The 26,189-nt window shown below is 43.4% G+C and overlaps 1 protein-coding gene across 1 annotated transcript in view; it reads left to right on the top strand.

Moving 5' to 3' along the window:
* Nucleotides 1–26,189, top strand: part of hmcn2 (hemicentin 2) — a 54,323-nt gene that overhangs the window by 25,526 nt on the left and 2,608 nt on the right. The window contains exons 26-76 of the mRNA XM_039803283.1: nt 960–1,151; nt 1,262–1,392; nt 1,615–1,759; nt 2,103–2,229; nt 2,322–2,479; nt 2,981–3,259; nt 3,346–3,488; nt 4,266–4,416; nt 4,630–4,845; nt 5,362–5,475; nt 6,001–6,188; nt 6,289–6,385; nt 6,539–6,700; nt 6,822–6,935; nt 7,131–7,327; nt 7,745–7,826; nt 7,909–8,040; nt 8,125–8,268; nt 8,382–8,541; nt 9,101–9,225; nt 9,327–9,510; nt 11,976–12,073; nt 12,160–12,438; nt 12,538–12,728; nt 12,951–13,032; nt 13,749–13,885; nt 13,984–14,125; nt 14,226–14,370; nt 14,497–14,624; nt 15,980–16,136; nt 16,248–16,369; nt 16,796–16,960; nt 17,090–17,197; nt 17,305–17,439; nt 17,769–17,903; nt 18,028–18,297; nt 18,396–18,586; nt 18,679–18,892; nt 19,045–19,179; nt 19,281–19,471; nt 20,175–20,256; nt 20,504–20,674; nt 20,993–21,145; nt 21,725–21,862; nt 23,397–23,518; nt 23,646–23,886; nt 23,996–24,055; nt 24,148–24,267; nt 24,429–24,563; nt 24,781–24,900; nt 25,043–25,168. Coding sequence (XP_039659217.1) covers nt 960–1,151; nt 1,262–1,392; nt 1,615–1,759; nt 2,103–2,229; nt 2,322–2,479; nt 2,981–3,259; nt 3,346–3,488; nt 4,266–4,416; nt 4,630–4,845; nt 5,362–5,475; nt 6,001–6,188; nt 6,289–6,385; nt 6,539–6,700; nt 6,822–6,935; nt 7,131–7,327; nt 7,745–7,826; nt 7,909–8,040; nt 8,125–8,268; nt 8,382–8,541; nt 9,101–9,225; nt 9,327–9,510; nt 11,976–12,073; nt 12,160–12,438; nt 12,538–12,728; nt 12,951–13,032; nt 13,749–13,885; nt 13,984–14,125; nt 14,226–14,370; nt 14,497–14,624; nt 15,980–16,136; nt 16,248–16,369; nt 16,796–16,960; nt 17,090–17,197; nt 17,305–17,439; nt 17,769–17,903; nt 18,028–18,297; nt 18,396–18,586; nt 18,679–18,892; nt 19,045–19,179; nt 19,281–19,471; nt 20,175–20,256; nt 20,504–20,674; nt 20,993–21,145; nt 21,725–21,862; nt 23,397–23,518; nt 23,646–23,886; nt 23,996–24,055; nt 24,148–24,267; nt 24,429–24,563; nt 24,781–24,900; nt 25,043–25,168 — 7,734 coding nt within the window. The remainder of the gene's footprint in view (nt 1–959; nt 1,152–1,261; nt 1,393–1,614; nt 1,760–2,102; nt 2,230–2,321; nt 2,480–2,980; nt 3,260–3,345; nt 3,489–4,265; nt 4,417–4,629; nt 4,846–5,361; nt 5,476–6,000; nt 6,189–6,288; nt 6,386–6,538; nt 6,701–6,821; nt 6,936–7,130; nt 7,328–7,744; nt 7,827–7,908; nt 8,041–8,124; nt 8,269–8,381; nt 8,542–9,100; nt 9,226–9,326; nt 9,511–11,975; nt 12,074–12,159; nt 12,439–12,537; nt 12,729–12,950; nt 13,033–13,748; nt 13,886–13,983; nt 14,126–14,225; nt 14,371–14,496; nt 14,625–15,979; nt 16,137–16,247; nt 16,370–16,795; nt 16,961–17,089; nt 17,198–17,304; nt 17,440–17,768; nt 17,904–18,027; nt 18,298–18,395; nt 18,587–18,678; nt 18,893–19,044; nt 19,180–19,280; nt 19,472–20,174; nt 20,257–20,503; nt 20,675–20,992; nt 21,146–21,724; nt 21,863–23,396; nt 23,519–23,645; nt 23,887–23,995; nt 24,056–24,147; nt 24,268–24,428; nt 24,564–24,780; nt 24,901–25,042; nt 25,169–26,189) is intronic.

Below are 26,189 nucleotides of genomic sequence, written 5' to 3'. Positions count from 1 at the left end.
GAAGGATGTTATTAATTCACCAACAAGCGCATTGCATTTGATAGAGGTAATTATTTGAGAAACACATGGAAGAGATAATCTCTGACTTCGTCAGCTCCAGCAAGCAAATTCAAAGTCTTCTAATGACATCTGTTAACATCTAAAACAACATATGTATGAATTTCCTCACAGCAATGAGATAATCAATTTGTTTAGAGCTCCTTAACTTTAAACATGTGTTCGGAGAGGCAACAGACGATAACATCACCTTTGCTGGTGCTGCGTCTCCTGTGGTTGGTATTTTTTGGATTGAGGAAGGGTGAAGTGTTTGATTTCCCTTCCTCGTCCGTGGTGTTTGTATATCTGACACTTCTGTAAATAGACATACTGTAGCTGTGGCATTTGGATCACTGCGCTGCTCTTTTATTGCGACTCGCTGGTCTGTCCTTGTTCTGAGGAGTCTGTTGTGTTGGGTACAAAAGATCCTCCACCTTTTCCCCATTCCACCTTCCTCCTCTTCACCATTTCCGTCTCTTTTCCACCCAGTAATCCACAGCACACATCTGTTTCAGGCTCCTGAGTGTACGCACCAGTGCCTTTGAACTGCTTGTTCAACCACTGCTATTCTTACTGCTCAAGACTCTCACCTCAGTCTTTGGTAATAAATCTTGACGCTAGTGTTTTAAACATTACATTTTACATCTCTGCAGCACACTGGGTCTTGCTTTTTTTTAATGTAACCTTGAAATCTTAGGCTTGCGAGCTGTAAGGACCCATTTTGGCAATGTCTTCCCTGCTGTCCCGCTGTCCAACAGATACATGTAGAGCTGGCTTTTTCTAGTCTGGGCCGCTTGCCCATTAAGTTTCCCTGTAGAGAAGCAGAAAGATGGAAGTAACTTTTCTTTCTGTCAGACGTGATCAATATACTGTAGCTCAATTTGTACTCACTCACAATCCTTTTCTTGTCTCCGCACCTGCAGGTTCACCTCATCCCAAGGTACGCTGGTTCAAGAATGGCCTGGAGATACACCCCGGACAATCAGAGCTTTCTGTGGCAAGGGATGGAGCTCTCGTAATTAGCGCAGCGTCTGCCAGCCACAGCGGGGACTTCAAGTGTGTGGCGACCAATGATGCAGGCTCTGTAGAGAGAAAGACTAGGCTGAAAGTAAATGGTGAGAATTTCGTTACCGCTATTTTTCTCCCTTTCTAACGAAATACCTTAAAGTGAATGGAAACATAGGGTGAACGCAAATCTTCCCTTTTTACTGTTGTGCTTCTGCAGTTCCCCCAGAGATCCAAGATGATGGGCAGCCGCTGAACCTTACGGTCACCTTGAAGCAGCCTCTCACTCTGGGCTGCGATGCCTTTGGGATCCCCTCCCCCACAATCACCTGGACTAAAGATGGTCATCCTGTGAGCTCCTTCACCCTGAATTCCTATTTACAGTTAATGTAAAACTTAGGCTGCATGTAATATACCTTGTTGATATCTAGCTGTACAATGCCACCAAGTGGCCATTGTTCTAATTACAATTACATGAGACACTGAAGATGCACTAAACTGGTTGCTGTAAAGTGCTATATAAATAAATGTTGATTGATTGATTGATTGATAAACAGATTTCTGTACATCCAGGTGGACAGTCCTGGGGTGTATCTGCAGAATGGGAACAGGCTGCTGAGAATCTACAGAGTTCAGCCAGAGCATGCAGGAAGATTTGCCTGCACTGCTCAAAACTCAGCTGGGGAGGCCCGGAGAGAATATGACATAGTGGTGCAAGGTGAGCTCATAAAAAAAGATGTAAGGAGAACTTCTACATTAAGTAGAGAGTTAAAAGAGAGATTTTTCTTGGCAGCCGTCTAAAGCCCCCAAAGAACAGTTCAATTAAACTTTAATACTCCACTTAATGTAGTATCGATCCTGAAAGTTGCCATACATACGTCCTACAATGCTAATGACCTAATTTACTGATGTCCCTCTGTAATCTGGGTGATTTCAACATCTCATCATTTTTCCCTCACAAGTGTGAGTTGAAATTTGAAGTAATCATGATCTTGTTCTGATTAAAAGCATGTGAACTAACCTGTGTACTGTATTTCTGGTGCATGTGTAAACTTTTACAGCTCCGCCGGTGATCTCCGGAACATCCCGGCTGCAGGAGTTAACTGTGGTACTGGGCCAGGAGGTGGACTTTCAGTGTCACGTTAGTGGACGACCAGCACCCAGAGTGGAATGGAGCCGCGATGGAGAGTAAGCGTCACTCCAAATGTTTATTGATGTGACATTCAGCGCCACACACACCCATAATATTGATTTGATCCACCAACCCTTCCTCTCTCCAGGGTTCTGTCCCGCGATGGAGACCCCCATGTGGAGTTTCTGGAAGATGGCCAGGTGTTGAAGGTGAAGTCAGTAAGACTGAGGGACCAGGGGCTTTACCAGTGTCTGGCCAGTAACAACGCAGGAACTCAGATGCGCCAGTTCAGACTCACAGTGCAAGGTCTCTACTTTATTTAATACACATACACTCACAACCACACTGGCCTAAATTCAGCTTTTACTCTCAGTTGTTTTTGTTTTCTCTACAGAAAGATAGTAAAAACACAAAAAAGTCATTGTTTAAAAGTTATCAGGATATTGAATGTTTCTTTTCCAAAAAGTGCTGTGGTAGCAGTATTGTTTTGAGAAAGAAACTTCTTGAACATGATATTTAATTCATGTGTAGGAAGAGCCTCTACAGTTGTACTATTTCACTTTCACCACACTGCCGGGTCTATGAGCACACACTGAATTCTCTTTATGCAAGACTCTGGGGATTTCTGGGTCACTTTAAGACAGTGTGCTTTAATTACCCAACGTTTTGCACACTGCATTTCTGTTTTAGAAAGTCTCCTGCACAAAACAGGCCAATCCCCTGAGGATCTATTCGTCCTGTGCTATGGGCTAGTAAAAAATCTTACTGGCTGTAAAACATGAACGTATTGTCGGTCTTTCTCGCCAGCACCCCCCACCATCAAGGGCCCCAGTGAGACCTCGGAGGTGTCGGTGGTGCTGGGTTTCCCCACAGTGCTGCCCTGTGACGTTGAGGGCTCACCCACACCCAGCATCACCTGGTTAAAGGACAATCAGCCCATCGTGTCCAGTCCCCAGCTGACATACACCCGCGGCGGGCAGTCGCTGCGACTGGGGTCCGCCCGTGGAGACAGCACTGGCCTCTACACCTGCAGAGCCACCAATCCAGCCGGCACCGCCATTAAGCATTATTCCTTGAGTGTTCTGGGTAAGACACATCTACGCCACACACACATTAAAGTGGCTCAGACAGAACTTTAAATAGAAACACCTGTTTTTTTTCCCTCTCATCAGTCCCGCCACAGATAGAAGGCGACTCTACATCCTTAACGTTTGGTAGTCAGGAGGAGAAAGTACGGATCAATGGGAGTTTAACTCTCTCCTGCCAGACCAAAGGTTTCCCTGAGCCCAAGGTTAATTGGTTCAAAGATGGACAGGTTGGTGTGCCATCCTCACAAGCTTTGTAACCACTATCAGCCTCTACTGGCAACCAGTATGAATCGCAACAGCCTCAACAGAATACACATCCTCTTGCACAAGCCACCTCCACAGATGTTGTGCTACTGTATGAGTAAGCTAGTTAATTATAGCAAAGACATAGAAGAAGAATCCAGGGATTAAATATCATGACCAATAGGGCACAGCAAAAAATGCATGAGGATTAGGTGGATGGATTTTTTTCTTTTCTTAAATGGGGGTGGAGGTATTGTTTATTTTTTTTATTTTTTGTAAAACACTATATAGGCTGTGTTATGTGTTACAAAAGCCAGACATTTAAACACCTGCCAAATGTTATGTTGACTAATAATAATAATAATAATAATAATAATGTTAGTAATACTAATTATCTAACCTTTTTAAAACCCACCACAGATACCGATACCTATACACATTTTTGAAGTGAGGCAGAAAAATCTTGAAGAGAACTTCACCGGTTTAGGATTGCACTCCTATAACTAAATATATTATATAAATGCAACAGAACTAGAGATATCATCTTTTTTATTCCCTGCATTCTTCTTTTTTGTCAAAACCTGGCTCCTACTTTACCAACAATACATTTGACCGCCAACAGTTTAGAGATTATTATGCTAGAGGCAACTCTGCAGTAGTACTCCCCGCGTCCTGTAAACAGACTTTGATTTGCGAAATCGTTGGCATTCCCCTCTTAGAGAATATTTCTATCATCTGATGTATTTTTCTTTCATCTTCAGTTGCTGACTGGAAACTTCCATGCCGGCATTCAGATGAGGGGCCACACCCTCCTCATAGAGAACGCCATGCTGTCCCATGAGGGGCAGTACACCTGTGTGGTCACCAACTCTGCAGGAGAGGACAAGAGAGACTTTCATGTCACCATTCAGGGTGTGATGGGCTAAATCTGTGTATAATAAATGTATGATTTGGTATTCAGGTCAAATTGAAATGTCAACTGATCTTTTCACATACTATTGGCCAAGTAAAATTTTGTTTGGTAACTTGTAGATTTGTTGTAGTATAATTAAGATGTTTTTGAATAACAGAAAATCTTCAATTAATAGAAAGTGACCTGACACAAACATGGCCTTGTCTTGCTAGTTCCTCCGGTCTTTCAGCGGGTGACTAACAGAGAAGCAGCCTGGGGTCTGGGACACGAGGGGGACGATAACCGGAACATGGGAGAGAAGCGCGAGGTGGTCCTGGGCCATCCAATCACCCTGTCCTGTGAGAGCAATGCCATCCCCCCTCCTAAGCTCAGCTGGTACAAAGATGGACGAAAACTCACCTCTGCCGATGGCGTGGTACTGCTTCCAGGTCAGAGGGAACTCCTTCCTGTGTGATCTCAGTTAAAAGCAGTAGTGTGGTTGTTGTGCATGACTGGGGCTTCATATTCATGGATAAACATTGCTGCTGTATGTTAGGGGTGGGGGAAAAAATCGATACAGCATAGGATCGCAATATTTTTCGTGGCAATACTGTATCGATACACAGACGCCAAGTATCGATCTTTTATGTTATATGTTTTGGTCAGTTTGTCTGCTTGACAATCCCATTTTGCAGTAATAAAATTGAAGTGAGATGAACAGACAGAGAAATTTATCTTTTTAGATAAAACAAATGTTGACAAAATTTTCCTTTGGGGACATCATTTGAAGTTGGGAAGAATTTGAAGTTGGAAAAAAGGTAATACATTGCAATATATTGCAGAATATTGCAATATGTTTAAAATCGCAATAATATCGTATCGTGACATAAGTATCGTGATGATATCGTATCGTGAGGCCTCTGGTGATTCCCACCCCTACTGTATGTGTGGGTTTGTCCTTTCAGGTGGACAGGTGCTACAAATCGCCCGAGTGCAGAAAGAAGACGCTGGAAAGTATACATGTCAGGCTGTTAATGAGGCCGGGGAGGACCGCATGCACTTTGAGCTGGAGATCCTAAGTAAGCAAGTGCATGTACATCATTTAGCTGGAATTAAAATGTATGCAATAAAATATGTATTAGGGCTGCACGACATGGGGAAAATATGCAATATGCGACAACGCTGTTGAACATTGCAATAACGATATGACTTGCGATAAATATAAAAGCTATTAAAGTGTTGTTCTGCATTCAAGTCAGTTCTGCAATTATGCTGCTTTCAGTATTCTGCAAAATACAACAAATTGCTTGTTGAATTTTAAACAAATGATAGGAAATCATTTCCAACATTCTTTTATTGAACATTGAATTGAATATAAAAGGCAACACTAAAAAAATCATAAGTTACATTTTAAAGTGCAGTTTTCTACTATTTTCTTCCAACTAACACAAAAAAAGCTTTCGTGATAGGTCGCAGCCTTTCGCGATGTGTTTATTTGGCCAGTTTATAATAAAAAAACGGTTTATTATGCAGTTCTAATGTGTATTCAGAAAAGATGCAAAATAATTTCTTAAAGTTGGTGTCTAATGTGTTTACCTCCCCAGTCCCTCCTGTGATCATGGGAGCATCAGAGGAGTTTATGGAGGAAATGGGAGCGGTGGTCAACAGCTCTGTGGTCCTCCACTGCGATGTGACCGGACACCCTGCTCCATCCGTCTCCTGGCTGAGAGACGGGCAGCCGGTGCACACAGACTCACAGCACCACATCAGTGAGGATGGGACTCAACTCCAGGTTAGTCATTGTCGACTCTTCGATAAACACTAGCTTGTAAACAGATCCAACTGTGACATGTTGTATTCGGGGATAAACGCTTCCCAATCCTATCTTCCAGCTCCTCAGTGTCCAGGTTTCAGACATGGCTGGGTATTTCTGTGTCGCTGAGAACAAGGTTGGAACAGTTGAGAAGCTCTTCAGTCTGACAGTGCAAGGTAAGAAAAATCTATAACTCAAAGTTCTTTACCACTACCTCTGTATATTCAATTTCCCATGTAATCGGAAGGACCAATATATGTATTTTGTGTTTTTATAATGAATGTTATCGAATGTTCTTGTGTACAACACAACTGTTGTATCCTTTTCAGTGCCTCCTAGAATAATTGGCCATAAAGAAGAGGACATTAGTGTGATTCAGGGCCACATGGTGTCAATGTTGTGTGACGTCCAAGCATACCCTCCTCCCGAGATCACCTGGACCAGAGACGGGCAGGTCCTCCACTTCAGCAGCGGCATCCACATTCTGCCAGGTCAGACCTCGGCCACCCATAATACCCAAATCATTCTTATGTCTGGAGCATTTCCTTTTTTTTCAATCTAATATTGGCCCAGATATTACATTTCATATAATTGTGTATATAAATATAATAGGTGGCCAGATGCTACAGTTGCCCCGGGCAAGACTGGAGGATGCTGGGCAATATGTATGCACAGCCACCAACTCAGCAGGCCAGGACCAGAAGAGCATTCTCCTCAGTGTTTACGGTGAGCAAACACATGGTGACCCCTCTGCACAGTTCAGCTACATATACAGATGATCAAATCTAAAAACATTGTCTAGGCTTAAAAATCTGTTTACCGCAAGCCAGCTGTGACCGCGGATAGTTCAGGAGTGAATCATAGCGGTTCTGAATGAATCAAACTGAGATCATGCCCCTGTCTTTATGTGGAAACCATCAGTCCTGCCGACCCTGAAGCCCCGATTAGATGCTGAGTCAGACTTGGTCACCCCGCAAGTTGGCTCCTCGGTCACCCTGAGATGCGAAGCACATGGTGTTCCTGAGCCCGAGGTCACTTGGTACAAGAATGGGCTGCAACTGGCCGCAGGCAACGGACTGAAGATGGATCGTCACCAGCTGGAGATCATTGGAGTTCAGGTCAGGAAGAAATGGCTTTATGTCATACGTTTGAGGCTGCAAACAAAACATTAAAAAAGTATGTATAAAAAAGGACTCTAAGTGGCTTTTGACAGGGCTTAAAAATAAACAGACTTTACACGCAAATATATTAAATGTATAAGGCATACATATTTAACTTTCACACATTCATTCCATAAAATACACAGATTGGAAAAGCTTAGGTAAACTGGACACATGCAGTAGCTGCATACTGTTGTGACAAGCTGCAGCACTTGCCCTTTCTTTAAACGGGTGTGTTCAAGTTAATTTACCTGACTCAGAACACATGCACCAGCTAGCATAGCAGGATAGAGCCAAGTCCCTCATTTTTTATATAGCTTGTGTTCAAAATGCATCCTTCCTTTACCACAATTACCTTCTTTTTTTGGTTCCTAGATGGCAGATGGTGGCACCTACACCTGCAAAGTATCCAATGTGGCTGGGCAGGTGGAGAGGACATTCAGACTGACTGTTCATGGTGAGAATACCTCTGCTTTGTTATAAAAGTAACAACTATCTTCAGAAGGGAGTGGTTTCATTCTACAAATATATGTCCACAGTTCCACCTGCCCTGGACGGGCCTCTGCAGGAGTCCATAAACTACACCCGTGGCTCCCATGTGGCCCTGCTGTGTGAGGCCTCAGGGGTCCCAGTGCCCAGCATCACCTGGCTCAAGGATGGAACTCCTATTGGTAAGAGGGAGGCAATGATTGGTGAATTGGAATGGTATGTGTCATTTGTGAAAGCTACTGTAAGCGAATGTGTTTCCCGTTCAGAGAGCAGCCTGCAGTGGCAGTGGTCCGTTCGAGGGAACCGGCTGGAGCTGGGGCCCCTCACTCTGTCTCACGCTGGAACATACACCTGTGTTGTCAAGAACAGCGAGGGACGCACACAGAAAGACTACACACTCACAGTGCAGGGTAAACTAGAAAGTTGAGCAAAATAACATCCACTCACGCCAGACAATTCTACATATTACTCCTTAAAGGAAGGATTTTCAGTGGCATTTAGTTATAATCTTTGTCCTTCTCAGTATCGCCTACCATTCTGGACTCTGAACACTCATCTGATGTGAGTGCACCCGTGGCCGAGGAGTTGACCCTGGAGTGCAGAGCAACTGGAATCCCCCCACCACGTCTCAGCTGGCTGAAAGACGGAGTGACTTTAGAGGGATCAGACGCCCGTCACATCACGTAAGTCATTCACATTCCCCATTTACTGCCAGTGCTTTACGTGCACACAGAATGGTATAAAGGAACAGTAATAATTATAATAATAATAATGTTATGTAGCACATTTTGCTCATATAGTATTACAAGCAGCACAAGAATCAATCAACACCATTCCCTAAAGGTTTGGTAAATGAAATCATCATCGTCAGAGATAATGTGCATGACAGAGTGATGTGTGGACAGACAAATGGAGTCGTTAATAGCCCATTGCCTAATTTCATCATGGGGAACAGTAAGAACAGCTGTTTTACAGCTGTTCAGCAGCTTCCATAGTCATCGCAACCGCATCGGCCAGAGAAAGCAAATGTCTGTGTGTGTGTGTGTGTGTGTGTGTGTGTGTGTGTGTGTGTGTGTGTGTGTGTGTGTGCTGGCGTCTGTGAGAAAATGGCGGGAGGAAAAAAAAAATAAAAAAGGAAAAAAAAATTGATGAGAAGAAGTGGGGTGAAAAATGGCTTAGACAGGAGAAATGGATATAGTAATCGTTAATGTGAAAACATAACGTGTATTTGTAACCCGGCAGTGTGACCCCTGATGGCAGCACGCTAACATTACTGAGGCTGAGTCCCGAGGATTCTGGGACGTACACCTGTTTGGCCGTCAGCCCGGCTGGACAGGAGAGCAAAATCTACACCCTCTTTGTACTAGGTCAGTTTGAACAAGAACATTTTATATGTGTTTCTGTGTTAGTGTTCCAAGTTTCTGAGGAATTTGTTTTCATTTGATTTGGCATTTTCACTTGTCACTAGTCCCACCGTCCATCTCTGGTGAGACCACTGGCCCCCGAGAGGTGCAGGTCACGCAGGACAGTGCTGTGACTCTGGAGTGTCAGACGGAAGGAAACCCTCCACCCCGGATCAGCTGGCTGAAGAACGGGCGCCCTCTGCTTCTCTCTCCTCGTACACGCCTCCTATCTGGTGACTCTGTGCTCAGGTCAGTTTAGACAGAGACAGTGGTGGAATGTAACTAAGTACATTTACTCAAGTACTGTACTTAAGTACAAATTTGAGGTACTTTTATTGCACTGGAGTATTTTCTTTTTTTTTTTCTTCTACTCCCCTACATTTCAGAGAGAAATATTTTTATTCCACTACATTGATCTGACAGCTTTAGTTACTAGTTACTTTACAAATTAAGATGTTTGCACACAAAACACATAGTTTATAAAATTCATTTTTTATTGTAAATGAAACAACCCAACAATATATAGGCATACAAGTAGCCTACAGCTGAATAATACCCCACCTAAAAGCAATGTAAAAAGAGGAATAAAAGAGGAATTAAAAAAAAAAATCATCTTTTGTAAATTGATCTTAATGCCTTAAAAAAAAGAGGAAAAATCCAACCTTTAAGGACACCACTTTTCTTTGTGAATGAATAACGTATCCTAAATAAATAAATATTCTTCCTTAAAATACAGGGGGCATAAGTATACACACCCCTATCTTAAATTCCCATAGAGGCAGGCAGATCTTTCTTTTTAAAGGCCAGTTATTTCATGGATCCAGGATACTATGCATCCTGATAAAGTTCCCTTGGCCTTTGGAATTAAAATAGCTCCACATCATCACATACCCTTCAACACATAGAGCTCTATTTTAACTATCTGAAACGCAAGTATCAAACGTGAAACGCAAGTAGCTTTGTGGGCGGATCTCAGCCGCTGTTGCTATGATACCGGCAGGATAAATGACTCTTGCGCCCGACGCAAATCTAAAATGGGTTGGTCTGAAGTAGCTAGGTGTGGTTTGGGCGTAACGTGCAATAAACCAATCAGAGCTTCATCTCACATTCCCTTTAAGATCAGGCGCGCTTGTTCCATGGCGGATTGCTATTATGACGGCGGATTAGCCTGGCGCACGCCAGCGGGAGCTGTCCGGGATGCGGCAAAGTAATAAATGCCCGTCTTGGTCGGGTGGCGATGTTGCTGCAGCCTCTCGGGCGTATCTCCTCAAGTCTGGAGAGGATTGCTGCAGCCATGGAGCGTGGGCCTCCAAACACACCACCTGCTCCTGTTGTGCCTCTTCCTCTTCCCCCCACTCCATCTCCGTCCATTGCCACTCCCGGACCAGATCCCTCCGGAGTGTCCAATCCCGCCGTAGTTCAACATCACGTCTCCTTAAGTCCTCTAATATTTCCTCATTTATGTCATCAACACATCCATGATTCATGGAAATTTTGTGTAAAACACAACAAGCCACAAAGAATGCTGGGACTTTTGAGGGATACATGTAAAATGCTCCTGACCTATCCAAACACCTGACGCGCATTTCCGTAATATTTTACCTGCAATTAATGTTTTGTGGTTTGCAAAATGGGAAATGCTGCATCCGTAGTAGATGAGAGAAGTGTATGCGGGCGGTGTACATTATGGCCATGCCCCTCGCTAAAATAGCATCTGAATAATGCGCCACTGACTTTAGACCGCACCACTGATAGACCAGGTTTTTCCTGGTCTGTGGTGGAATTGTTTTCTGAAACTGCAAAATAGCACCAAGTAACGCTTTGCGCTAACCGAACACTCCTCTTTTCGCTGAACCGCCCCGGGAGCGCAAATACATTCCTAATTTACCGACGTGCGTCTGTGGAGGGAAAAGTCCGCTGTGCGTCGGGTGCAAAAAAGGAATGATACATGCGTCGGTGTACAGAGGCAATTGCGCTGAGCGCAAGATAGGGCCCTTAGAGATTGGCATGGTTTTATTTCAGTTAGACTAATAGCTGGTTTGATTTGCATTGAGAGATGATCTTATGGAAAGTACCACATGCCAGTCTCTAGGTATGGTGAAGGGTATGTGATGATGTGGGACTATTTTAATTCCAAAGGCCAAGGGAACTTTATCAGGATGCATAGTATCCTGGATCCATGAAATAACTGGCCTAAAATTTGCCTGCCATTATGGGAATTTAACATAGGGGTGTACTGACTTATGCCCCATGTATTTTAAGGAAGAATATTTATTTATTTACGATACGTTATTCATTCACAAAGAAAATTGGTGTCTTTAAATGTTGGATTTATTCCTCTTTTTAGTCAACTTTAGCATGGGTGTATTCACTTATGCTGAGCACTGTAGTTGATTGACGGAACTCTTTGGATCATTTACAGTTTCTAAAATGTGAGGATTTTTCTGCATTGAGTACTTTTACTTTTAATACTTTAAGTACATTTTCCTGATTGTACTTACCTACATACTTTTACTTAAGTAACATTTTAAATGCTGGACTTTTACTTGAATCTAACAGAGTATTTTTACAGTGTGGTATTAGTACTTTTACTTAAGTAGAGGATCTGAATACTTCCTCCACCGCTGGACAGAGAAAGCCAAAAACAAAAACAGAAAGAGTGTTGTTGTTAATAGATGGGGTAATGCTAAGTGTTTCCTTTCTTTCTGAAAAAGGATTTCTCCCGTGCAGCTGTCTGACTCTGGACTCTACACGTGCGTGGCACGCAGTCGAGCGGGTCTTGCCGAGCTTAGCTATGATGTCCAGGTCCAAGGTACAGTCGTTACAAACCACCTACTGATTTGTTTTTGAGTTTTGGGATCTGAGGGTTTCATACAGATGTATGTGTGTGGTCCGCAGTGCCCCCTGGTGTGGATCACGTTGAACCAGTTGAGCCAGTGACAGTAGTCCGAGGGTCCTTGGTGACGTTAACCTGCGAAGCGCGTGGCATTCCCCCTCCGACACTGACTTGGTTGAAAGACGGACAGCCATTTTCTCTCCACCGAAACCTGCTGCTGGATGGACAGGAGACGCGGCTGCAGCTGCCTGATGTAGCGCCTTCAGACGCGGGCCTCTACAGCTGCGTGGCTAGTAACCAAGCTGGAAGCAGCACGAAGAGCTTTAACCTCACTGTGCTCGGTAATCACAACACAATCTGTACATTTCCTGTATGAAGTTAAAGTCAAAGTGTAAACTCCTGGAACAACTGAGCCAAAAACATTCTGCTTTCTAATCCAGAGCCTCCGAAGATATCCAGCTCCAGCTCTCCAGAAGAGCTGACCATAGCGGTAAACAGTCCACTGGAGCTGGAGTGCTCCGCCGTGGGAGTGCCACCTCCCACCCTCAGCTGGCTCAAAGATGGCCGTCCCTTGGAAGGAACTGATATTGTTCAGCAGGATGGACATTTTGTCAGGATTAGCAAAGTTCAGGTAATTTACAAACGGACAATATCTGATAATATTGCAAAGGTGAAGCTTCAGTGGCCAAGTCATACAGTAGCTGTGAGCACATGCACTATTTAGATAAGTGATGATTTTTAGAAACGTTAAATGGCCAACCATCTGGAAGTTGTTTTAACAGGATCAATCCAGGCTAATACAGCATTGTTATGCAAGAACCACTCAAGTTGATTAATGTCGTCTCTTCAAAAGGTCGATGATGCTGGTCTGTACACCTGCTTGGCCAGCAGCCTAGCTGGAGAGGATGGAAAAAACCACTGGCTTCGAGTCCAAGGTAACACAAGCTGCTTTTTTAGTGTTGCTCAATTTGGAAGAATTATATCATCCCCCCCCCCCCTCCCTCTGTCTTACCTTCCTCTCTTACTTGCACCTGGGACATGATGGATAAAGCTGAAGTCAAAATCTGTGTTTGCACGCAAGTTAAAACAGACTTGGTCTGGCATTAGCATTTTTCCAGCTACAGTCATGCACTGCAGTTAGGCACGCAATATGACGTATACAGTACAAGGACATTTTCATGCATGTGTTGATTGACGACAGACAGCTTTAATTTATGATACACTGTGCAGCATCCCATTGTCCCATGTCGTCATTTGTTCTTCCTTTTTGTTCATGCTAGAATAAAATGTTTCTATAAATACAATCCTCGCAACAATGTGAAGACATATTAAGCTGCTGAGATCAAGAAGTAAAACTTCCAACATCATGATGTCAACCTTTTTGTATTCTTATGACATACACAGCTCAGCAGGCTGTTTTTTTTTAGGGCAAACCCATGATTTTTACATCTGGCCTCTGATTTACCTTCTCACTGTATCTGTTCCATATCGTCTTGACCGAGCTCTTCTTTGCTTAAAAGGAGCACTTTAGGCATAATAAGAATTGTTTGTCGCGTCATTCAATCTGATTAAGTGTGTGTCACCACTGGAAACGTTTTGTAATTTGCCTCTGTGAGATCCACCGCTTAACAATCAGTGATTTGTGTTTCAGTCCCACCAACCCTCATTGGCTCTGGCGATGTGAGGACATTGACAGTGCCCGTTAATGGACATCTGACGTTGGAGTGCCTGGCTGACAGTGACCCCCCTCCTGATATAGAGTGGTACAAGGATGAGGCCAAACTGCAGGTACAATGTCAGAACAAAACAGAACAGGTACTGAACCAAAAGCCATCTCCTCTGACTCATACACTGTCTTTTTTCCGATCTTGCTCCCGTTATATCAGCTGGGTAGTCGTATCCAGCGGCTGGCAGGGGGTCAGTACCTGGAAATACAGGAAGTCAGGCCTGAAGACAGCGGCCAGTACAGCTGTGTGGTCACCAACATAGCTGGAAGCACCAGTCTGTTTTTTACAGTGGAGATTCTCTGTAAGTTGGCCCGTCAATAAAGAGCTGATATAACAAAAATGTAATTGCTACGTACTTAACCCAAGCCACTGCTTGGATATGTCACTTTATATTTCTCTAGTACCCCCAGTGATAAAGGAGAGCAGCTCAGTTGTGACCGCACATGTCGGCCAGGATGCAGTTTTACCTTGTGAGGTTGAAGGTGACTCTTCAACTACGGTCCTGTGGAGGAAAGATGGCTTCCCCATAACTCAAGATCACAATAAGTAGGCCTAAACTCCTGTGCAATCTGTCCATGCTACGCCAAGTGATAACAAAAACACAGACACAGCTACGCACTCTGGTGTCTATGCATTCATTCAGCTTTTCATTGTGTTTGTAATTTGTTTCAGGTACACTATGTTATCAGAGGGTTCCTTGCGTGTCAATGGGGTTAAGTTGAGTGATGCTGGCCGCTACTACTGCACCGTGTCCAACCAGGCTGGCTCAGATCACCGGGGAGTGGATCTACGTGTGTTTGGTAAATATAGCAAATAATAATAAAAAAAAGAGTTTTTTTGTGATTGTTGCGGGCAAAAATCCTTGATTATGCGGCATGTTTTCTTAAAAAATGCGATGGAATATGCAGGATATTTATGCAATTTTATGCGATGAAATTGCGGGAACTTGCAAAAACTGCAGTTTGATGAAAAAGAGAAGAAAAAGTGATTCCCCCAACACCCTGCTTTTTTTAAACTTAATTTCCAAAATAGTTTATAGATATTCAGTCATTGCAATAAGTAAAAAAATAAGATACAAAAATATATACAAATAATATAATATTAAAGTAAAAATAAAAGTAATAGTCTGAACAGAGGGAAATAAAAGATACAAAAGAGACGTTAATAATATAGACAGCAGGAGCACTTAAACAAAGAAATTTCAGATATCAAATATTAAGCTAGCTTTCTTATTGGATAAGAGACTCAAAGTACAACATGTCAAATTCAACCTCCAACACACTGCTTTTCGATGATGTTCACGTCGCGTAATTACGTCACTTCATAACGTTCCCATGGCAACAGGGGAAAATGGCTGCTCTTGTGTGAAGTAAACGCAAGATTTTTTTCAACTTTCTGCTAAGATATATGTGACTTTTTTGCAACGAAAATGCGGGGATTATGAAATCATGCAAGCACCGCATATTTTGCGCGGAAATCGGCAATTTATGCGGCGGAAGTGCGGCATATTTGAAAAAATGCGGCCCCCGCATGAATATGCGGACTTTGGCTGATTATGCATTGAATTATGCGATCGCATAATCGCGTTTTTCTGGAGGGACTGCTTTTTCCATAATGTTACCGTAACACAGGTCCCTGTGTTAGTTTTGGTTATGATTATAGTGCAATTGTCATGTTAAGGTCCCATATCATGCTCATCTTCAGGTTCATACTTGTATTTTGGGTTTCTACTAGAACATGCTTACATGCTTTAATATAAAAAACCTTCTGTCTGAAATGCTGTGTTTTAGCACCTGTCTCTTTAAGCCCCACTCCTAAAAAAGCTCAGTCTGCTCTGATTGGTTGATTGATTCCGAGTCTCTGCACCACCATTGCAGCCGGGGAATGACTGTAACAGCACTGTAGCGGCACTTTCTACCTATAAATAGTCTAGTTGTGACAACACATCCGCACGGAAGCCCTGACGGCTCGTTTAAAGGCACTCACTGTTTCGGAATACGGGCTGTGTGCATTTGTCTGTGGATTGAGCGTTTTAAAAAAAACAATACCAAATGCTATAAATCCTTTTTTCGGACATCTCATAGTGTAGTGTTAAAAACCCACTGAAATACAGTACTGTGGTTAACATGTGTGAATCTGTTTTGTCTCCTATCAGTGGGTCCTTCCATCAGTCCTGGTTCATTCAATGTGACAGTAACCACAGGGATTAGAGCTGTGCTGAGCTGTGAGACGACAGGTATACCCCCACCTACAGTAACCTGGAAGAGGAATGGCACTCCACTCGATATCAGCCAGCAGCCCGGCGCATACAGGTAAAGACGAAGGACGAAGGACGGACTCCCTTTGAATCCACAATATGCATACTGTACATTACACATCACACAGACATCAAACTGAAAAGCTGACACAGCTGTTGTGTCCAGGTTACTGTCCTCTGGGTCCCTGGTTCTTTTGACACCGTCCAATGAGGATGAAGGTTACTTTGAGTGCACTGCTGTCAATGATGTTGGGGAGGAGCGCAGGGTCATTGAGGTCCTCCTGCAAGGTATTGATTTTCAGCTTTGTATAATAGGCAGTTGAGTGTTATTTTGGACGATTGATCAATAGATAGATTACTTAATCGTCTGTCCAAAAGCAGTGACAGCAATTCTCCTTCGATAAGGCTCATTAAAAACACACACATTTAAAACGTACAAAACAGCAGCTTTACAGTATGTTGGTTGTTGGTTATTGCAGAGGGATTTAAAGATTCTTGTAAATGTTTTTTCCGAGCCAGTGGAACTTTTGTCTGCCTGATGGTAGTAACTGGAAAGAGTGGTAGAGGGGGTGCGAGGGGTCCTCCATCGCGCGTCGAGTGGTTGGACAGTTGAGATAGGGGGGTTTGAGGTGAACCGATTATCTTACTGCAGTGATGTATTATGTGGGAGAGTTTTGTGTTTGGATGAATGAATACATTATTTCGCCCTTTCAGTCCCGCCATCCATTGAAGACGATGTCACGACAGTCACAGCTGTGAAAATGTCTCCTGTGGTGTTGCCCTGTCACGTACAAGGACGCCCTCAGCCCACTGTCACCTGGACCAAGGGTGGAGCCACACTGGGCGCCAGAGGAGGAAGTTACCGTGTCCTTCCGACTGGTAAGACATCATGTCTAAAGACTGTATTTTATTATACATCATGGTGTACTGGAACAATAAAGCCACAGGGCAAGGAATATATTTTTGCTCATTAAATGTGACATTCAAATATGTGTCCTTTCAATGCAGGAGTGTTGGAGATCACTGCTGCTGTGCCAAGCCATGCTGGCAGGTACACATGCTCAGCTCGCAACCCAGCTGGAGTGGCTCACAAACACATCTCTCTCTCTGTGCAAGGTAGGCTGCCATAGACTGGCTGCATGCTGCTGTGTGATAATCACCTGTTGGAACGCATATAGTAAAACATGAAAACACAAAACAATTTGTTCTCACGTGTTCTTAAGAGCCCCCAGAGATCATGCCAATGGCAGAGGAAGTACAAGTGGTGTTGCATCATGGGACCGTTCTTCAGTGTGATGTTCAAGGCTTCCCCAGACCGTCCATCACCTGGCAAAGAGAGGGAGTTCCCATAGCAGCAGGTAATGATGGATAAAATACATAAGCACAACTTATGATCTTATAAACATATTGTTAGTTCACGGTAGAGATGCTGGCATTGGTGCTCACATGGGCATTTGGTATCTGTCACATTCACGGAAAAATGCACATCAAAGTTGCCTATATTGCGGTTTTTCAGTGAGCTCCGTGACTGTTTTTTCTGTGAGAACATTTTTAATACTTTATTTACATTTTCACAGAATGGACAGCAATATTACCAATCAGTCAGCTCTATCACACCTCAATGGAATTAATGGGACATGGTCTGATTTTCCTGCTCATGTGATTTGACTGCATTGTTTGATTACAGGTCACAGGCTTGCTGTTCTCTCAAATGGAGCACTAAAGTTTTCTCGTGTCACGCTTGGTGATGCGGGGACCTACCAGTGCTTGGCAAAGAGTGAAGCTGGCTTAGCTGTGGGCAGGACCAAACTAGTCCTTCAAGGTAACTTGAAAATGGTGGTTTATTCCTCATAGTCAAACCGGTTTCTCCTAATTCCTGAAAAAAAATATATATATTCTGGGCATTTTTAAATGAACTAATACTCGTTCCTCTCATGTTTGTCCAGTCCCACCCGTGCTGAGTGTGCCTCGTGTGGAGTACACTGCAGTGCTAGGCCAGCCAGTCAATCTGGAGTGTGTGGCTGATGGGCAGCCACAACCCGAAGTTACTTGGCATAAGGAGAGGAGGCCTGTGGTGGACGGCGCTCGCATACATAGCTTTGCCAATGGAACCTTGGCAATTACTTCTACCCAGCGCAGTGACGCAGGCCTGTACACATGCACTGCCAAAAACCTCGCCGGCAGAGCCAGCCATGACATGAGGCTGGTAATTCAAGGTGAGTTCAGAGTGCCATTTCTTATCATGTAAAGACTAGATATAGCAGGTTTATGTTTAATAGTTTTATCAATAAAAACGTATGTTGTTGTATTTCAGTCCCGCCCATGATTCCTCCTGTGCAGACAGACCTGTCAGTCATTCAAGGATTTCAGGCGTTGCTGCCCTGTGCTGCTCAGGGTTCACCAGAGCCCAGAGTGACGTGGGAGAAGGATGGTGCCAGTGTGCCCAACCATCCAGGCAAATTCACTGTCCTGCGATCAGGAGAGCTAATTATCGAGAGGGCAGAGGTAAGTACGACCCAGTTCTCTTCGCTGCATTTTTAACTACATCTGTCTAGTTCTGGGTATACACATCAGTTCCGATTGCTTTCTGAGCACAGCCAGGGGATGCTGGCGTGTTCACGTGCGCCGCCACCAATACAGCAGGATCTGCGAGACAAGACATCCACCTGTCCGTCAACATGAGGCCTGCCTTCAAGGAGCTGCCAGGGGATGCAACTCTGAACAAAGGGCAGAGTCTGGCCTTGTCCTGCCACGCTCAGGGAACACCATCACCTGTCATCTCCTGGACTGTCAACAACAGTCCTTACACAGGTATTCTCCTTCTTTACACTGTGAGATGCACAGCACTGCAATAGTACCATGGTATTACAGTGCCAGTGTGACAAAATCAATCTTGTTTAATCTATTGCAGTGCGAGTTCAAATATAACCATGTTATGCACTGACTGATGTAACATGTTCCAGGCGCCACTGTAGATGAGGCCGGCAGGAGCTCCATGATCATCGAGAATGTGACCACGAGTGACGCTGGGACCTACGTGTGCATAGCAGAAAACAGTGTGGGCTCCATCCGAGCGCTCTCATTCGTCCGTATCAGAGGTGAGCTTCCTGTCGAGGTTTAGTCGGGGCGATCCATTTAACGATCTATAGATACTGATATCACCTTGGTGATCTTGTAAATACGTGCTGTGTGTCTCCAGAGCCTCCGGTGTTGAAGGGTGAAGCTCACATGTCTCAGACGGTCATCCAGGGTGGCTCTGCTATGCTCGACTGTCCCGTCCACGGAGACCCCAGCCCGGTGCTCCGCTGGCTCCGGGATGGAAAACCACTGCTCCGCGCCATCCGAATGCAAGCACTTCACAACGGATCCTTGGTCATTTACAGCATCAGTGTAAATACACAGTTCCCATTATGTTTGGTTAATTTTAGAGCACTGAGCTTCTCTCTAGGCATTTTGTTTTGTTAAACTAAGTCACTCAAGTTTCAATGATTAAGCCCAAACTACTTACATCCATAAATGTTTTTCCAAATGTCTTGGAGAACAATGGAGCAGTATTCCTCCTATCCAAGCTTCATCTGCAGTACCCTTGGGTGGAGCGACAGTGCGTGACTGTCCTGCAGTGTTCTGTTCCCACCTAAATCCGATTCAGTTCAGTCAGAGATGCTAACAGCATTAGCAAAAGAGGGAGGAGATGAACAGAGAGCTGGATGTTCCCAGACTCTGCCCCTCTCTCCCCTAGCCCGTAACCTTGTTAGGTCTCTAACTGATGCCGTAATTGCACAGGTTGCAGTTGAGACTTTCTCACAGACCGATGACTGTTCTTCCCACTGAGCACTCTAATGTGAAAATTCTCCTCGCTGGCCCAATAATATCTATTACAAAAAAGAATTTAATGGAATAAAGTCTCCTCTGCCCAGTAGAAAATGCCAGCTTTTATTTTTTGCTATGTCAGTTTTCTCTTACCATACAACTAGATGGGGTATAAGACACAGTTTTGTCCTGGAGGTTTGTGGCCCCATTAGAGGAAAATTGTTCCTCAATGTGTGAGTGCCAGTTAAGCCAAACTCTCCTCCTCTACCTGTTTGCTCTACAGGCTTCAGATGAAGGGGAGTACCAGTGTGTGGCTGAGAGCGAAGCTGGAACAGCTGAGAGGACCATTACTCTCCAGGTTCAGAGTGAGTTCTGTGCTCATAATTTCACACGTTGTCAAAGGATATGAAATCAATTTAAAAGATACACACAACCGCACATATGAGTTGTATGCATGCACGTTTTATTTTTTTATTGTTTCTCAAAATCTGGCTTCTCCTTCTAAAAACAATTTCCACTTATTCAGGCATTTTGTCTTCTATTTGTCAAATGTTGGTTTCATTTGATGTATTGTATATTTCATAGTGCCTTCCTTTGATCTCTCCAACGCAGTCAATGGAGGCTACTCTAACTGGGAGGAATGGGGTCCATGTAGTAGCACCTGTGGTCAAGGCTTCCAAGAACGAATCAGATTATGCACCAACCCAGAACCAGCCAACGGCGGCCGATCATGCAGCGGTCCCAGTATCGACTCTAGGAAATGTCAAGCTGGTCTCTGTCCAGGTCCAAATCATTTTTTGTTTGTCGTACTTCATCTTTCGATAGTAGCTGATATTTTAATGTCACTGTGTCAGTGTCTCATAATGTATTACAACTTCTTGTGTGCATGAATGAACAAATTATTATTATTATTATTAAGGTTACCTTACAGACAGTGTACACACACCAAAAGGGCATTTCCGAATGTGAGCTATGGGTATTGTTACAGTAATTTGTAAAGAGATAAATAGGGCATTTAATGTACGTGTTACAACTCAGTCTTAAATTAATGTTATGAATGATTACAAATTATTCAAATGCATGTCTGTCTGGTGATGACAGGAGAGACTCCACGCAAGACCAGAGGCAGCCTGATAGGCATGGTGAACGACAGAGAGTTTGGTGTGTCCTTCCTGGAGACCAACATTACAGACAATGTGGAAGAGGGGAGCAGCACTCTGCAGGCACGCCTGGACAACATCCCTCCCAGTGTGGGTAAGCGATCGCACACTATGTCCCCTGGGTTGATATGACATGGCTAGAAAGAAAGGTCTCCGAGTCATTTTAGCGCTTGTGGTTGCACACACAAGTCTTTGGTCAAACACAAGTGTGCACTGTGCATATATAAATTGTCCAAAATTGTGGGACAATCCGAGACGTAGTAAACTCAGAAAGTTCATCTTTGTTACTCACCTTCACATTGGCACAGCATGGGTTCAGCAAACTTTTAAAGACAAATGTTTATGATTTAAATTTATAGTAATGCAACCAATCTTTGCCTCTTTGACATTTACAATAAAGGCTTCTTTTAAATGGAAAAAAAGTGACTAAAAGGGTGATTAACTCTGTGATGACCCACAGTTTACTTTATTTACCACTTCACTAAATAGTTAAGGATGTACCTTTTTTTTGGAAAAGATGGAGTATGTTCTGTTGTCTTTGTGATTTCTTTTGATTACGAAGTGAAAACAGGAGAGCTCATTTTTGGATGTGGTCCTAATCCTGTGTAGACTGTATGCACTGCACCTCTTGTAGTTCTGTGAGAGGCCACGAGCTGATGCTGTTTCGTCGTAGGTCCCTTGCTGCGGGTGCTGGTGTCTGCGTTTGCTCCCATCTACTGGACTACTGTGCTGCAGAGCGGAGCAGCCAGAAACGGCTACTCCCTCACTGAGGGCCAGTTCAGACAGGAGTCTCAGCTGGAGTTTGAGACCGGTAAGCTCTGCCCCAGATCACTTTCACATGTATGCGTGTCAATAACAAGTATTAGCCAATGGATATTTTTTAAAGACCTTGATTTATTTAGGGTAACGTTGATTCCAAGAAAAGTTTTGTGAGCTTGGCCAGTTGCTCAACTCATCTGTTGCATGGTGAAAATATGGCTTTGTAGATATATCACTCATGTATTCATGCCAACTTTTGTATAACTTGTGGTGAGTGTTTGCAGACACAAACTAAAAAGAGCTCCTAGTCATAAAGTTTTTTTTATTTTATTTTTTATCTGTGAGCACTGATTCTCTTTGTTCTTTTGTAGTTTACAAAATGACCAGCAGATGGCACTACTCCCTTCTGACATTCATAAGTGTACACATGAAGGCTATTACAGTTTTTTTTAGATTGCTTAAGCACTATTTTGAAAGCAGGGACCGTCTTTTTCAAAACACTACACACTATTAGCACAACCACACACCCAATCAGCAGAAGACCTCAGACCCTTTGCAAAATGAAACACTACACACTAATTTATAAAAACCATATTTTGTTACCATATGAAACACACAGTGTTAATTCAGTTTGAACCAGTTACACACTGCTGTTGCTAACCTAAAACACTTTTAGCAATTCTACTTCTCAGTGATTAGAGTACTGTAAATGAAGAACACAGAGAGAGTGCAAATATACAATACATTCACAAGACATAACACTGTTAGCTCAGCAAACAACAGACAAACATAAAATACTGTCTCCAGTACAGGTTATAATTACAGAAAAAAAAAAACACAAACAAAAAAAGATCTGAAAAAGTACAGAAAATACTAGACATTATCGCTTCGCTTGGCTGAATCTGGCCAGAGAATTTCATCAACATCACAGGTGATATATCCTCATTGGCAAGACAACGTGGGAAGAACCGTCTTAAATGTCCAATCCATCCTTGCACAGCTGCAAGTCAACCTATTCACTGGTGCCCTCCATGGCCTGAATGAGGGGGTACCTCTTCCTCTACCTCCTTCTCCTCCTCTGTGGATTCCCCCCTTTCACCTCTCCTCTTCTTCTGACTCCTTTCATTTTGGTTGAAGGCAGGTGAACTTACCTGCTGCATGTTGATACTGCTTAAACCTGAATGGTGTGTCTACAGTTTAAGCCATCATGTGTTTACGCACCTGATGGCTGTGTTTCACAGATTGGCTCATAGATGTGGTCATTTGACTGTCAGTGCTTTGGAATTGCAAGGAAGTGACATCATGACATACTTCTGTGTCTAATGTATACAAGTGTGTTTAGTGTTTTGCAAATCACTGTGTGTAATGTTTAGCAAAAAGTATGAGGCTGACATTGTGCTTCTAGTGGTGCACATCTGGGCCAATGGTTTGCTCCCTGAGTGTAAGGTTTTGATGATTGTGTAATACTTTTGATTTCAGTGTGAGCAATTGTCAAAAACTGTAATCCTTAAACAGTTTCAGCAGAGCACGCTCCCTTGTGCTTGTAAATGAGTGGTAATTTTTACTGTTGTAATCTCTTTAAACAGGGGAGATCCTTCGTTTGACCCATGTTGCCAGAGGTCTGGATTCTGAGGGAGTTTTACTGATTGACATCGTAATTAACGGATTTGTGCCTCCTTCGTTATCGTCATCTCACCTGAGCCTACACGTGCGTTTACTGCTGCCATTACAATGGTCATTTAAAGATCTCACACTATATCTCGGTAGAGAGTTTGACGACATGTGCGCGAGCTCCTCTTCCCTTTCTCTGACCTGATTTCTTTGGTGTCCCGCAGGAGTTTGATGAGTCATACGTGCAGACGGGCCAAGGGCAGCTGTACGCGTGGTCATCGCAGACCCACCAGGGAGGAGGAAACCCCATGGTGCTGCGCTGCAATCACACCGTTATTTACGAGGGCCAGGAGGAACGTCAGGGCCCCGTGCTCCAGCTGCTCAAGGTTTCCGGGATGAACAGCGTCTACAACATGTTAACTCTGACTTTGGATTTCCACATCACTGCCAGCCTTCTCACACCAGGTCGGGGGGGAGATGAAAAAAAATATTTCAAACTTCACCATCACTACATCACATGAAATACTGGATCTGAATGTTGAAACAGCCACGAACTGAACTTTTCTGTTTGCAGATGGTTATGGAGACACATGCCCCAAGGGTTTCATTCTTGACACGGCGTCCTACTGTGCTGGTATGCTGCTTTTGCTTTTTTTTTTTTAAACGCCTCATTTATCTTTGTCACCGAACCAGTTTTATCATTTTTATTCAATGTGTCCTTGTTAGATGAAGACGAGTGTGCGCTCCAGTCTCCCTGCTCTCACTCGTGTAACAACATAATGGGAGGCTTTTCCTGTGCCTGTCCCTCTGGCTTCACCATCTCTACAGAGACCAACACATGCCAAGGTGAGACCCAAAAAAATAAGGTTTTGTGATTAATTACCAGATACACAATGGTAATGTCCCAGTTAAGAAATGTCCTAGTTAAGAAAAAGAAAAATCGTCTTTGTCATTTAATCCTCTGCCTCAGCATTTGGCCTCATTACTTGTGTTTCACTTAATACCAGATATTGATGAGTGTTCCCAGGGCTCACACATGTGCCACTACAACCAGCAGTGTGTCAACACAGTTGGCACATATCGCTGCCAGGCCAAGTGTGGACCAGGATTTAAGCCCAGCATCGCGGGAACCAGCTGTGAAGGCAAGTCACTGTTAATCACTGTTCAACTGTCTGCACAACATTTCACACAGAGCCATAACAACTTATCTTCTACTGTAGTTGTTGTTGTGCACGTTCCCTTTTCTTTGAAATTTTCGTTCCTGCAATAGTCAATCTAAATCTAATTTTCCTACTCTACAGTATAGTGGATGTCTGCGGTAGATTGATGAAGCCAGATGTGTCAATTGTGTGTTTTCAGATGTGGATGAGTGCCAAGAGTCTGCTGTCTCCCCATGCCAGCATCAGTGTCTCAACACTCTGGGCTCCTACCGCTGCATCTGTCACCCTGGATACCAGCTGTCAGGACACCGGTGCATCGGTCAGTCACCTAAACTATGTGGGACTCCCACGGCTTGTTAAGAGCTCAGAAAAGTCTTGGGAATTAAATAATTGTAACTTTCAAAACGAGGCATGTTAAAATAGGATAACGTGCTCTGTTTGTAATGGTTGCACTTTCACAGACATCAATGAGTGCATGAGGAATGTTTGCCCGGCTCACAAGGAGTGCCGTAACACAGAGGGGGGATACCAGTGTTTCGACAGCTGCCCAGCTGGCATGACCAAATCAGAAAATGGAGCCTGCGTGGGTGAGTGCCTATCATACTTAAATGTAGCATTAAATCATGACTTCGTTCATTTAGAAACACAGCATCAACTCATCTATGCCTTGATAGGGTTGGGTACCTTTCGGATCTGAACCAATATCCGTACCGGTACCTGAAATTCGGTTCCCGGTATGCAACGGTACTTTTTTTTCGCTACTTTCCCTCTGTAATTACATAAAAAAAATATTTCAGTTGTAAAAATAATTCCAAACCTATTTATCCTATTTATTTAGAATATTATGTAATTTATTTAGAATATTTTACACTGACAGATATTAAATAAAAATAAAACCCCTCCCTCTCTCCTCCCTACAACCTATTACATTGAATAATTATTCAACTTTTATTCTTGTATTTATATATTATTCTTTTTCAGCCTGTTTTATTTTCATCATGACCGTTTTTAATTGCTCTTTAATGTTTCATGTAAAGCTGTTTGAATTGCCTTGTTGCTGAAAGGTGCTGTAGAAATAAAGTTGCCTTGCCTTACAACCTCAGCCTGTCAGTCAGTCCCAAGGGCATAGAAACCACTGTTGTGCCTGCTCGTGTAACGTCAACAGCACCGCGACTCCTTCGGCTCGCCATTAATATCAGTGTCTGCGTGAAGTTTTGAAAACCTGTAACCACACTTGAAACCACTTTATCGGCTTCGCCGTGACTCACTGTGACTTCAACAGAACTGCAGAGCCGACGTAGTTTGCTCCTTCCGCACCTCTGCGCTAGGGCTGTCCCAAACGATTATTTTTTAAATGATTAATCTAGCGATTCATTTTTCGATTAATCTAACGATGCATTTTTCAATTAGCTATTATTTTCCCATTGCTCAATTATTAACAATTTACACAAAACTAATTTCAATAAGGGTCAAATCTCTATTAATTAAAATAGTTTAACACTGCACTGTTCAAGTAAAATGAATTTGTAGTGCAACCTGAAGCTAGATGTAGGCTTTCAATCCAACCACAAAATCCAGTCACTTTCAGGAGGAATAAACAAAGAACAA

Source organism: Perca fluviatilis, chromosome 6 (assembly GCF_010015445.1).
Source record: "Perca fluviatilis chromosome 6, GENO_Pfluv_1.0, whole genome shotgun sequence".
NCBI classification, from domain to species: Eukaryota; Metazoa; Chordata; class Actinopteri; order Perciformes; family Percidae; genus Perca; species Perca fluviatilis.
Note: the sequence above shows the minus strand (reverse complement) of the source record. Positions and strands in the feature narration are given on the sequence as shown.